The sequence below is a fragment of the Chrysemys picta genome, chromosome 17 (genome assembly GCF_011386835.1).
Source record: "Chrysemys picta bellii isolate R12L10 chromosome 17, ASM1138683v2, whole genome shotgun sequence".
NCBI classification, from domain to species: Eukaryota; Metazoa; Chordata; order Testudines; family Emydidae; genus Chrysemys; species Chrysemys picta.
The window spans coordinates 9,871,040-9,885,704 of NC_088807.1; the positions used below are offsets into that span (position 1 = coordinate 9,871,040).

General features: G+C 44.3%; 1 protein-coding gene across 2 annotated transcripts in view; it reads left to right on the forward strand.

The window, feature by feature from the left end:
- Window positions 1-9,047, forward strand: part of LOC103307237 (butyrophilin subfamily 1 member A1-like) — a 134,907-nt gene extending 125,860 nt beyond the window's left edge. For both annotated transcript variants that reach the window (XM_065570857.1, XM_065570856.1), the window contains exons 20-23: window positions 1-21; window positions 3,620-3,640; window positions 7,804-7,830; window positions 8,262-9,047. In XM_065570857.1, the coding sequence (XP_065426929.1) occupies window positions 1-21; window positions 3,620-3,640; window positions 7,804-7,830; window positions 8,262-8,791 (599 nt within the window). In that variant the 3' untranslated portion in view covers window positions 8,792-9,047. The remainder of the gene's footprint in view (window positions 22-3,619; window positions 3,641-7,803; window positions 7,831-8,261) is intronic.
- The last annotated feature ends 5,618 nt before the right edge of the window (window positions 9,048-14,665 follow it).

The window sequence follows — 14,665 nt, forward strand, 5'->3', positions numbered from 1 at the left end:
ATGAACTCCAGAAAAAAGTGGGTAAGTTTTGCATTCACTTTTCTAATGTAAATGTCAATTCAGTTCCATGCTCAAAAAAAGAGAGATTAATAGAAATTATGTTCTCACAGTTGCAAGCACAAGAAGTGAATGATTCTTCTTGTTAGAATATTATTTTTTTTAAATTTGCTAGGATAGACAGATCAGTGTTCCAGCCCTATTCCTTCTCTCACTGGGTGAAAAATTTCCCCTGTGGAATGGGTTACTCATCACTTATATCCCAGCAAGCACTTCAAAATAGGGCAAAGGTGTGTACCTTCCTTGTGCTGCACTAAACTAATAGATTTAGAAAACCTGACCTATGAGGAAAGGTTTTAAAATTGGGCAGGTTTAATTATGAGAAAAGACGCCTGATGGGGGACCTCATAACAATCTTTAAATATATTGTAAGTTCTTATAAGGAGGAAAATCTATTGTTCTCCCTGTCCACTGAAGGTAGAAGAAATGGGCTTACTCAGCAGCAAGGAATATTCAGGTTTCCTCTCGAATACTGCATACAGATGTGGTCTCCTCATCTAAAAAAAGATATACTGGCACTAGAAAAGGTTCAGAAAAGGGCAACTAAAATGATAAGGGGTTTGGAACGGGTCCCATATGAGGAGAGATTAAAGAGGCTAGGACTCTTCAGCTTGGAAAAGAATAGACTAAGGGGGGATATGATAGAGGTATATAAAATCATGAGTGATGTGGAGAAAGTGGATAAGGAAAAGTTATTTACTTATTCCCATAATACAAGAACTAGGGGTCACCAAATGAAATTAATAGGCAGCAGGTTTAAAACAAATACAAGGAAGTTCTTCTTCACGCAGCGCACAGTCAACTTGTGGAACTCCTTACCTGAGGAGGTTGTGAAGGCTAGGACTATAACAGCGTTTAAAAGAGAACTGGATAAATTCATGGTGGTTAAGTCCATTAATGGCTATTAGCCAGGATGGGTAAGGAATGGTGTCCCTAGCCTCTGTTTGTCAGAGGATGGAGATGGATGGCAGGAGAGAGATCACTTGATCATTGCCTGTTGGTCCACTCCCTCTGGGGCACCTGGCATTGGCCACTGTCAGTAGACAGGATACTGGGCTAGATGGACCTTTGGTCTGACCCGGTACAGCCGTTCTTAAGTTCTTATGTTTATGTCTTAGGAGAAATTTTCTAACTACAAGGCTAGTTAAGCTCTGGAGTAGGCTTCCAAGGGAAGTTGTGGCATTCCCATCATTGGAGGTTTTTAAGAATAGATTGGACAAGCAGTTGTTAGGGATGCTGTAGGTTTACTTGGCCCTGTCTCAGCTCCAGGGAGCTGGACTAGATGATCTCTTGAGGTCCCTTTAAGCCCTACAATTCTATGATTCAATGGTAAAACGTGGCATTAGAATGGCCTGTTATGTGACAGAGTCCTACTTACAGGAGCACTAAGACCTCTTGGGATCTGCAGAAATTCCAGTTTATGCACCTGTTGGTTTTTTATAAGATAAGATCCAAAAGGTTGAGGGCTGAAATCTGCAATCTGAAATTGCAGCATGTCAATATTCATTCCTTACTGATGAGCATTGTACAGCCTTGTTCTGGAGAAGCCTGCTCTAGATTTAGCCAAATTCTTTACTGTGGAAAATCATACACTGAGTATGCAGAGTGGGCTATTCTGTTAAAAGAGATGCCCTGCTTTTTGGGACTAGTTTAGCTTTTAAGTGCACTAACTATAGTCAGTGATTTACAGGATCTGTGCTATTCCACAGCCTGCATACAGTCTCCTGGGAACACCCCTTTAATGTGGCAGACCCCCACGGGACTATTTCACAAGGGCAGGCCACACGGCTTCAGAACCTCCAAGACTGAACCTTCAGGCTCCAGAACTCCTATTTCACATCGGGAGTTCTGACCACCAAGTTCAACTAAGATGGACTCCATCAGCAACTCAGCAAGTATTTGCAGTGACACCTGAAGCCTCTTCAAAACTGAGTAGGGTTTATTAGTCAACTGCAACACAACAACAGGAAGTTGGTAGGTTAGCATAGAGATGCAAAGGTTAAGACATCATCAAAACGACCAAGCCAGGGCCCCCTTGAACCATGCTTCTGTAGTAGCCATCTTGGTTTCCACTCTGTATCTTTGTCCTGTTGTCTCCCAGTCCCAGATGAGCTCCTGTGTCTCTCTGAAGGCCAGGTCTTATCCTCACCTACTGTCACTTCTTGGTCCCTAGTCCTCCACTGCAAAGCCATGCGGAGTTCGCACGTTCCACCTGCTGGAGTTTCCAGTTGTTAGGTGCCAGCTATTGAATCATTGGGGTTCCCCTTGTCTTCCCGGATCCTCCATTGATATGGATCAGTTTCAGCCTGTCCTCAGTGACCCGTTCATACCACCCCAGACAGTTACATGAAACACACACCTCATCTCTCCTGCTCTACCCCAGGAGCAGCATGTTAACTATTCTGCACCAACTGGGTAGCAAACCCAAGTCAAATGAGTCACTTCCACACGTGTCTGTCATGTAAATATTACAGAAAATCCTCACATTTGTCACATCTACTGGGCAGAATGTCTCCAGACTCCTCAGGATGTGGCAAAAGAGATCCTCTTCCTTCATTTTCTCCCCCTATGTCCCCTATCCTGCAATGAGATCTGTGCTGTCGACCTTCTCACTTGTGCAGACTTCCACTGCCATCAGCTGGACTCTGCAGGGTTACAGGTCTCACCCACGTAGAACCAACTGCAGACTCAGGACCAAAACTGCCTCCCAGTGCTCTAGAGGACCACGCACAGGGCTGTGAGATGGGAGGACCTGCAGATAGTGAGTTCCTGATGTAGGTGGTGGAATGATCTGGAGCTAGTTGGGCCACCTCTAAATCTAGTCAATGTCATGCTTCTGGCCCATGCCTGTGCATCACCAGAATGAGTAAAAAGAATAAAGGGAAAAGGTGGGTGAGGTAGTAACTTTTATGGACCAATCTCTATTGGGGAAAGAAACAAGCTTTTGAGCTTACACAGAGCTTTTTCTCAGGTCTGGGAAAACTACCCCGAGTGTCACAGCTAAATACAAGGTGTAACAAATTGTTTAGCATTAGTGGTTAATACACACTGAAGGAGACCATTCAAAGTGAAATGGCCCATTCACATTTCTTCAGTTGATAAAAAGGGATCTTATTAGGTTACAGATTCTTGTAATAAGTCATAAATCCAGTGTCTTTATTAAGACCAGGACTTTGAGTGGCTAGCAAAGTTATGAATTTAAGCTCCCAGGCTCATCTTTTGAAAGTGTTGTGCAGGTTTCCTTTGAGGATGAGCACTGAGAGGTCAGATATGGAGGGACTGTTGAATAAAAAGTGTTCATCCACCAGTGGTAACTTGTCTTATTCTTTATCATTTTCCTGTGTGAATTCATTTGAGAATGTAGTGATTGTCTGGTTTCACCCACACAGTTGTTGAGGCATTTAGTGCACCGAATGATGTACACCACATGTTGTGATAGGCATGCAATTAATCTTGCTCACTCCATATCTGACCTCTCAGTCCCCAAGGAGAGGCATAATATTCATTAACCCAAAATACATTAAAATAATATCAATAATAAAAGTTTTTTTCTGCTTTCCAGATGAACTCCAGATAGAAGTGGGTAAGTTTTGCATTTATTTTTCAAATATAAATGTCAATTCAGTTCCATGCTCCAAAAAAAAAAAAGACATGTAAATAGAAATTACATTCTCACAGTTACAAACACAGGAAGTGAATGGTTTTTCTTGTTAGAATATTATTTTTTTTAAATTTGCTAGGATAGACAGATCAGTGCTACAGCCCTATTCCTTCTCTCATTGGGTGAAAAATTTCCCCTGTGGAATGGGTTATTCATCACTTAAATCCCAGCTAGCCCTTCAAAATAGGGCATTGGTGTGTACCTTGTGCTGCACAGGTCTCGTTCTTCTCTCTGTCCAGGGATGAATTTCACCCTAAATAAATCATAACGTATGTGAATATAGGCGTAATGAGGTTCTGACAATTTGTCATCAATTATATGATTTGTAATTTGCCATTGACTTTAATAATGAAAGTAACAGCCCACCCTTTGAGATAGTGAATGTTTGTGGGCATCCTGCTGACAAAATATAGACTAGTACTCTTTTGGTGGGATTTTTGTGTGTTTGTTTGTTTTGGTTTTCTACATCTCTCAGTTATCTCCTTTCCACCCTGCTTTGTGTCTGGGGATGGCAAAACACGCACTCCTGGAATAGACTAATGGAATATAAGGGTTGGAAGAGAGCTCAGGAGGTCATCTAGTCCTATCCCCTGCTCAAAGCAGGACCAACACCAACTAAATCACCCCAGCCAGGGCTTTGTCACGCCGGGCCTTATAAACCTCTAAGGATGGAGATTTCACCACCTCCCTGTGTAACCCATTCCAATGCTTCACCACCCCCATAGTGAAATAGTGTTTCCTAATATCCAACCTAGACCTCCCTCACTGCAACTTGAGTCTATTGCTTCTTGTTCTGTCATCTACCACCACTCAGAATTGCCTAGCTGCATCCTCTTTGGAACCCCCCTTCAGGTAGTTGAAGGTTGCTATCAAATTCCCCCTCACTCTTCTCTTCTGCAGACTAAACAAGCCCAGTTCCCTCAGCCTCTCCTCGTAAGTCATGTGCCCCAGCCCCCTAATCATTTTTTGCCCTCTGCTGGACTCTCTCCAATTTGTCCACATCCCTTCTGTAGCGCGGGGACCAAAACCGGACGCAATGCTCCATGTGTGGCCTCACCAGTGCCGAATAGAGGGGAATAATCACTTCCCTCGATCTGCTGCCAATGCTCCTACTAATACAGCCCAATATGCCATTGGCCTTCTTGGCAACAAGGGTACACTGCTGACTGATATCCAGCTTCTTGACCATTGTAATACCCAGGTCCTTTTCTGCAGAACTGCTGCTTAGACAGTCTGTCCTCAGCCTGTAGCAGTGTATGGGATTCCTGGCAGGCTTCATGGGTGTTGGAGCCCCTGCAAGCCCTGTCACCCTGGCCAGGGCTCACTGTTAGAAGTATAGGAGCAAAAATATTTTTCCTAATAATTTTTGGGAGTTGTTAAAAAGAAATGTGTGTGAGTATTTGTGAACCCATTACACACATACACATACTCACAAATGACTGTAAGAAGAGATGACTATCAAAGCAGAAAAAAAAGTAACGTTGAATTGGTTGTCCTTCAGTACAATTCTGTTAAACTGACTGGTAAAACATATATAAAGAGCTGTGCAGGGCTCACTGTTAGAAGTATAGGAGCAAAAATATTTTTCCTAATAATTTTTTAATTAATCCTATTTGTTGTGTTTGGACTCCAGAAAGAGGCAGTGTGTAGCATCCCTAAAGCCATGACAATGCTCGAGTTTTCCTTTATTGCAGGGTCAGGATTTATTGGTGATTTTTACATTAGAGGGATGAGTCTGGTTCGGACTCCTGCAGTGGAGTTGCTGAGGGGTGTCAGATTAGAAGCTTTTCAGGAGAGGCGTAATATCTGCTAGAACAACAAGGAGTCCAGTGACATCTTAAAGATTAACAGATTTATTTGGGCATAAGCTTTCATGGGTAAAAAACCCACTTCTTCAGATGCATGGAGTGAAGCATATGAAGAAGTGAGTTTTTTACCCATGAAAGCTTATGCCCAAATAAATCTGTTAGTCTTTAAGGTGCCATCAGACTCCTCCTTGTTTTTGTGGATACAGACTAACACCCTTCTAATATCTGCTGGCTAACCCAACTGAAATTCACAAGGTGTGTCAATTAAGAAATTCTTTTTTTCTTTGCAAATGAACTCAAAGTAGAACTGAGTACGTGTGCATTGATTCTTTGAATATAAAAGTCAATTCAGTTCCATGGTGGAAAAGAGATGCAAATAGAAATGAAGTTCTCACAGTTAGAAATACCAGAACTGAAGGATCTTGGTTGTTGTTAGGGCATATATGAGTATCTTGTGCTGCGTAATCCTAGCACTTGCTTGCTGTCCAGAGATGAATTTCATCACAAATCAGTCCTTACATGTCTTTGAAAGGAGTTAGTCCCTGACACTTTGTCCAGGGCCAGCTCCAAGTTTTTGCTGCTCCAAGCAAAAAAAATTTCCCATGCCCCCCCGCCCCCGCCCCAACTCCGCCCCTTCAGCGCCCCATTCCAACCCCTTCCCCAAATCCCCGGCCCCGTCTCCTCCCCGGCGCGCCGCATTTACCCTCCTACTCCCCCCTCCAAGCCTGGGAGGGAGGGGGAGAAGCGGAGCGGCGCGCTCGGGGGAGGAGGTGGAGGTGAGTTGGGGGGGAGCGGTTCCTCTGCCCCCCCCCCCCCAGGGTTACTTTCCTGTGGCCCTCCCCATGCCCCACACCGCCGCAGCTCACCTTCACTCAGGGCCGGCTCCCGGCTTTTTGCGCCTCAAGCAAAAAAAAAAAGGGGGGCGGAGTGCCGCCCCTTGGAAAGTGCAGCCCCAAGCACATGCTTGGAGGGCTGGTGCCTAGAGCTGGCCCTGACTGTGTCTCCAATGATGCGATCTGGAATTTGCCAGTGACATCAACAATGGCAGTAGAATCACACCCTTTGGGATAGTGAATGTGTGTGGGTGTCCCACACTCAAAATATGAACTGTCTATTACCCTTGCTGATTTTTTGGTATACCTGCCAATTGTGTCTTCTCCATCACCACCCTCCTGCCCCCTCAAGGGCTGGGGAGGGCAAGACAGACACTCGTACCAATCTGAAGGGTGTAGGAGCCCCTCTAAAGCCTGCTACACTGGCCAGGCCTGAGGGTTGCACCTGCATGTCTTTGGGAGCTGGTAGAGAGAGAATCTCTTCACTTCTACTCCTGACCTAAGGGGCTTGGTGGAGCTAGAGAGGGGAGAGGAGTAGCAGAGCCAACATGGATGTCACCCTCCTAGCCGGCACAGTGATGAAAGGGCTGAGGACTTCAGGAGCACTCCTGCCTTTTTCGTACAGGGAGATGGGAAGGGGAAAGGCTTCTTCATTTGCTGAGGAAAGAGCCTGTCTCTCAGTATGTGCAGCAGCTCTGACTGGCTGCAAGCCAAAGGAGTTGAGCTAGTAGTCAATCAGAGTGGGGTTACCCTACAGAAACATCTGAAAACCTATGGCGTATGGGGAAATCCCATAGACTTGGCAAATTAGGGGCCATCTGAAATCCCACAGAGCTGGCAGGTCTAAGTCAATTACACTTTGAAGGGTGTCACCCAGTTGAAATATCAGTAAGTACAGGTACATCATTATCACACAAAAATCTGATTACTTTGGTGATCTTTGTGCAATGATATTTTTTATGTCTCATCCACTCTTCCCCTCACCACCCTTAAACTCACTCCCCTCTAGGTTATTTGAAGGGAGCAGGGCTTTCTCTTGTGTTCCTATTCTATCTCCCTTCTTGCTGCAGCCCATTTTCTTATAGCAGGGAAGCCAGCAGCTCCAGGGAGAGACAATGCAGCTCTCCACACTGCAAGCCTCACCAAACCTATTTCCTAGTGATCTGCTGTCTCTGTCTGAAGCTGAGGAGTGAGTGAATCATGGAACAGACCTGGTGACTCCACAAGAGCCACAATTGGTACCCAAAACAGTACAATAACCAGTGTGTGTATGTACCATTAGCTTTCTTTACTTTCTCTTTTCTGCACAAGTAAATCATTCTGTATTGTGTGTGACATCCTCAGTTATCCTCAACCTGTGGCATTTCTGCTACCCAAAAGGTGGAAAATCAGCAGTATGTGCCTCTTTAAATTCAATGTCTGTTGTTTCTCACTTTGATTTCAGAGTGGAGAAGAACTCGCACCTATGCAGGTAACAGAATACACATCTCTCCTGGTAATCAGAAAACATATTCATACTTTAACAAAATAGAAACAGAACATATCGCTATCACGGAGATGAAATCTGAGGCCCTACTTCATTTCATCTCAGACCTTTCTCATTCAGTTCCTTCAACCAGTGTAACTTATATCAGAATCTGGCAATATATATTACACAATATATTTGAGTATCAATAAGATAAACATTCCAGGACCCCTCCCATTTCTCAGTACAGTTCAATCAAATATCACATCTCTAAAATATGTCACTAACCACATTGCCAGAATGGAACAAAACCCGATATCAATGGGAGTTTTGCCTGAGTAAGGACAGCAGGAATTGGCACAAAAGTCATATCTCCCAAGTTTCAGTTTATGCTTTCATGAGACAAAGTTTTCTTGAATCCAAATCTCTCTTTGCAGATAACATCACTCTTGATGCAGGCACAGCCCACCCCAACCTCTCAATTGCTGGGGATCATAAGAGTTTAAAACACGAAGCCCAACCTCAGAAAGTTCCACCAAATCCAGAGAGGTTCGATTCAACTGTCTGTGTGTTGGCCTCTGAAGGATTCTCCTCTGGAAAGCACTACTGGGAGGTGGATGTTGTGAGCAGCTCTGACTGGGACCTGGGAGTGGCCAGAAAATCCATAGAGAGAAAAGGAAAACTTTCCCTGTCCCCTAAAGATGGATTCTGGGCTCTGGGTTTCAGTGGGAGAGATTATTGGGCAAAAACAGATCCATGGACCCGGGTCATGGTGCAGAAAAAGCCCAAGAAAATTGGAATTTACCTTAGTTACCAAGACAAGCAGGTGACCTTTTTCAATGTAACTGACATGTCTGTGTTGTTCACATTTAATAATTGTTCATTCTCAGAAGAGGTTTATCCATTCTTTAAAAATTCCCACAAAGAAACATCAATGAAAATTTGTTCTATAAGAGAAGATGAATGAGCTTAAAGTGACACTGCCACTCACTTATCCCACTGTATCTTTGAAATCAAATTTCCCATCAATGAATTTGAATTCCATTTTGTCTCTATATTAATTCTGTGGTGCCGTCTCTAAAACAGCACTGTTATTCATTTTATGGCTGTGAACCTGTGACACCAAGTTTCTCTCCAATAAAATTTGAACTGTAGTTTTTACTCTGTACTTTGTGAACTGCCATCTTAATTATTTGCTTTCAACAACAAATGATTTTTTTTTTTGTTACTTCTGACAAAGACTGTTATTTGACTAGGCTGTTAAGGAAAGGATATTTGTGTTGTAGATTTTCAATAGAAATCAGTTCTCATAATTAGGTTTTCAAGTTTTTCAAGAGCTCAGCTGCCATTTACCCAGCATGAAAATCCTCAAAAAATCTGACAAAAACTGTCACAGTGGCAACTGCTGGGTGGATATTAATGGGAGAAAAATCCATCCTGCCTCACAGATTTATTTTTCTCTTAGAGACACCCTCCCACCAAACTTATAACTAATGTAGGGCTTGTGACTGGCCTGTGTTAGCTACACAACAGGGTAAGGGAATATAAAATACTCTCCATCCCTCTACACAGCCACGCAGGACTTACTGTCATAGTTACAAAGCAGTTGCACCTCTGACCCCTTCCCAGTTCCTGTGAGAACTCCCACCCTGACACCTCTTGCTCTCACCTGTCTCAGGGTGGAATCTCATGGGTCTTCAACACTTAGATAGGGATCTGACTATAATAACTTGGCCATACCATCCATTTACCACTCTTCCATCCATTCTTAGACTGGGCACCTGCTTGATCCTCCATTCAGGAAACTGTGACCAATGAAACTAACCCAAAGCTTTTTAAAAACTAAGGCTAGGTCTATACTACCCGCCTGAATTGGCGGGTAGAAATCGACCTCTCGGGGATCGATTTATCGCGTCCCAACGGGACGCGACAATCGATCCCCGAATCGGCGCTCTAACTCCACCAGCGGAGGTGGTAGTAAGCGCCGCCGACAAAAAGCCGCAGAAGTCGATTTTGCCGCCGTCCTCACAACGGGGTAAGTCGGCTGCGATACGTCGAATTCAGCTACGCTATTCACGTAGCTGAATTTGCGTATCTTAAATCGACTCCCCCCTGTAGTGTAGATGTACCCTAAGTGTTTTTTATTTAGCAGTTGTGTAGTTTGTAGAAACTGAGCAATATCCCTTTTAATAGTCAATAAGCCTTCTGTTTGTGGTCACCATAGTCTATGAATTAGAAGCTGCCAGAAACTGGTCAGAGCAGCAATATGTACACACTTGGGATTGTGTAGATTTAGTAAACTTGTGATTTGGAATCGGTTGTGCCTGTGTGATTTGTTTATATTGTTTTGTCTTTGTAAGGAGCAGATGATACAATGATTGATAATAAGAAGGGAAGCCCAAACCCAGAGTACAGCAGAACAGAGAATAACTGCAGAGTCCTGGACTAAAAGGAAACTGCAGCCACTGAGACTGTGAGAAAATTGATCATTCGGGGTGGGGGGAAATGGTTTGTAAAAGTCTGGCTGTTTGAGGAAAATTGACTTGTTTGATAAAGTGAGTCCTCCACTGTGCTGTGGTGGGAGAGTAGAACAGAGTATGACAGCTAAGGTTAAAATTCTGTCACAGGTATTTTTAGTAAAAGTCAGGGACAGGTTTGGGCAATAAACAAAAATTCACAGACACCTCTACGTGTCCCTGACTTTTACTAAAAATACCCCAGGGGTGGGGGGACTAACAGAGCACTGCCAGGGGCTGACCTCCAGCAGCTGCTCCAGCCCCACTGCTGCTCCTGCCCCAGGAGGCCCACTGCTTCAGCCTAGGGCGCTCTGATCCAGGGGCCAGGGTCTGCTGCTCTGTCCATCAGCCTTCTGGCAAGCTGCTTCGGCGGCCTCAGGGTTGACTCCTGACTGCTGTTTCAGCAGCCCAGAGACCACTGTTCAGTGGCACCAGGGCTAATTGCAGAACACTGACAGCTGTTCCAGCCCTTCCCTGGAATAAGTCCAGGAGGTCCCAGAAAGTCACGGAATATGTGACCTCCATTACAGAATTGTATCCTTAGTGATAGCTAATGACATGTTGAGCAAAATATATCAGTTTTACTTAGTGTAATGCGGATTTACACCTATAATCTGTTGTGTAGCCTGACAGCTCCTGCTGAACCAGGCAAATAGAACATTTGCTGAGATTATGGAAATTCTCCAAAATCACATCTCGCCAAAGGCACTGGCAATTGCAGAGTGTTTCTGATTTTTATAAACAAAATTAAAAAGAAAATGAAACAATTCCTGAATATGTGACTGATTTAAGGATATTAACAGAGTATGGCCAGTTCGGAGAGTTATTGTGCAATAAGCAAAATGAAGGAATCCAAACCAGTTATTGACTGAGGCTGATTGGACCCTACAACATGTGCTAGAACTTGCTCTATCAATGGAATCTGCTCCTGAAGATGCCATGGAGCTGCAATCACATCATGTGACTTGAGCAATAAACAAACTGGCTGTCAAGTGGAAGCACAACATGGACAATGCTAACTCAAGGACTGGGTGCTATCACTTGGAAAACGGTCTCACAGTGCAACTGATTGTTGGTTTAAGAACAAAACCTGTAGGAACTGCAAGAAACGGGGGCTCAGTAATATGGAGGTCCATGAACAATGCACAATAACTACAACACGAGGGCAATACCAGACCATTTCAGATGCATTAGCTTGCAGGTGACAACATGGTGTCCACTGAGAATGTTATAACATCTCTACAACTGTTTAGTTTAGAAGACAATAAATGACTAGATAAAGGGTATTCCTGGCACTCGGTGTTGGATGATATACTGGTCATAGGAGCTGGTGATTAAGAACACCATGAACACCTCCCAAGGTACCAGTGAGGCTGTCTCAATGTAGGCTTAGAGTAAACAGAGAGAAATATGATATTTATAGATTCAATTGTGTACTGCAGGCACGCCATTGATAGAGATGGTTTGTGTTAATCACAGCACACAGTGAAAGCTGTCCTTATGGCAACTCATCCATAACATGTGTCACAATTGTGTCCCTTTGTGGGGATGGTCAATTATGACTGTCACAGTTCAGGACAACTGCACCTGTATTTCCCTTTGGCAGCCCAGCAAGGACACCCAATCTCAGGCTTCCGGCTCCCCACCCATCACCTCTCTTGGACAGAAACCCACATCTCTCTGTCCCTTCTCACCAGGTTATTTTTGGGCTGCACAGTTCCCTGCCTTCCCTGTGTATTTCCCAGCACAGACAGATTGCCTAGGGGCACCTGCTTGCTTTTTCTTCTCAGATAGTTAACAGGTGTGTATGTAATTGTTACAGTTATAAGGTATCACACAGCATGATCTATGTATTTTATCCATAAGATAAAAAGCATTACAGAGAGAACATATTAAAATAATAAAAGAACTCACACACATGCTAAGAATCTTATCAGCAATCACCCCCAACCCCAACATGGATTCTGGCAGGAGCTGTCCTTCAAAGCCCCACCCAAGGAGATTCTTTTCTGGTCATAAATTCATTACAGCTTCAGCCCAGAGTAAGCGCTCAGTCTTATGTGGCCTCATTAGGCCAAGTCCTTCCAGTCCTCCATTAAGGACTGGGGCCCTCAGTGGGCCAGAGGTCCTGTCCATGTACAGGATCAGGAAGAAAGTTCCATATTGGTGACCATGAATCTTGCTCTCTATGGTCAGCCACACCCTGCTAACTGAGCTAATAGTGACCTTTCTTGTTTACATGTTCATGTGCACCTTGGGCTGGTGTGGGTGGGAGATGGGCAGGACAGACAATGTTTGATGAGCCTAGTATAATTCAGGAAGCCCATTTGCTCAAAGCCAACCATTATTTGGGGGATATTAGCGATCTTCACCACCCATGGATGAACCACACCTTGGCCTTGCAAATGTACATCACCACAGCACCAACAGCTGATTTGCCAACACCAAACTGATTAGCCATGGACCTGTAGCAGTTTGTGGGAGGCAGCTTCCAGATGGCAACAGCAACCCTCCTGTGCACTGATATGGCCTCCCTTACCTGTGTGTGCTATGCTGGTGGATTGGGGGAGCTCCTCACACAGCTGAATGGAAGTGTCTTTCCTCATGCAGAAGTCTTGTACTCACTGCTGAGCATCCCAGGTCTGCATGACAGTGTAGTCCCACCACTCTGAGCTTGTGGCCCTGCTCCAGAACCACAGGTTAGCACAGAGGGAATCCACATCTATTAAACCCTGCATCAGCTATCACCACTGCTCCATGTCTGTATTCAGTCTGCACCTTCTCCTTACCAGGGCATGCAGCCACCTTCTTTGGGCAACAAACCACTGTCACAATGTCCTTTGTAGTATCTCATGCCCATAACTGCCTGCTGTTGTCAAAATATGATTTGCATTGATGCTAACATATGGAACAGGTCGTCCAGAGTCGGGCCCCTGCCTTTCCACCAGTTGCAATGGAGGCAGCACACAGGATACATTTTTCTTTACTCATTTGGTGGGCTCAGACCACATCTCCACAGGGGCCTGAGAAGAACAGACCAGTTCTCCTGCAATACACAATACAACAAATTCATAGAACAGTGCAGCTCCGGGCAGCATTGAGAGCCCTGGGACAAGTCCTAGTGACTCACACGGGTGAGTACATCACCAATGTGAATGCAGCAGTAGATCAAGTGCACTAGAGATATTTTTGTGCATTTACTGGGGTCCACAGGCCAATTAACTCACAGCAAGCTAACACACCATCGACCTACATGCCAGATTGTTGTGCACTCCATATAGTCAAACCCTAAGAGACCAGAGCTGGAATCAGTTAAAGCAAGGCAGGAGGACTTGATGGCAGAGATTCATCACCCTGGAAGCATGGCAGAGCGCACAATGAGACAGAGAAAATTAGCTGCAATTTGAAGGACAATAATGCTATAACTATCAGCCCCCTTTACACAAGAAACAAGCAGCTGCCCAAAGCTAAACCGGCAGAAAAAATATTTATAAAAGGGGCACACTCCTCAGCCTGTGAAATTCTTAATGGGCTTGCCTGGAATGGAGGGGAAAGCATCATGTAAGAAAACATAACGCATTTTAGCTGGGATGCTACTGAACATGATAACATGGCCAAGGATGCTCAAGTTTATTTGTGGGTCAAAGGAGACACCCACAACAGACTAGCATTATTGTAAACATGGCTCTTCTTGTCCACATGATAGGCAAAAATCCTGTTTAACATCATGTCAGTTAAAACATGCGAGTTAATGTATTTTGTAACACATGTAGGCAAAACCAATATATGAAAGAGACCCAAAATAAGGAAGAAAAAAATAATAATTCTCTCAAGGCCCTGAAGATGCTATGGGGTTCATCTCTTTAACGAAAATAGCTCTCTCTATGACCTCAGTTTCACAATTCTTTATTCCCACTGTTAAGGGGAGCTGGTAGGGAGACCTATGTTTGAGTTACATAATTTTATAAAATATGCTTGCAACATTTTGTTAGAAGCACTCACGCCTCCACTGTTTACAGCAGATCGTCAAAATTCAGCAGGGGGAGCCCTTGAGCTAGAGAAATGCCTTTTATGTGTCCCAGGAAATTCTGTTCAGGTTTGGCTGATTGAAAAATCACCATTTCACAGGTTTGCTCAGGAAAATTATGGCAGCCTGCCAATGTTGTAACTGAATGCAAATATCCTAAAAAAAGCTGGCACCAAACCACGGCCAAAACAACAGCAGCAACATTGCCCTGGCAATGCTCGGTTGCTGCTGTGAGGGAGGAACACAGCTAGCCTGGGCTTCCCCAGTCACCCTTCTCCACATGGCCCCAGCAGTTCAG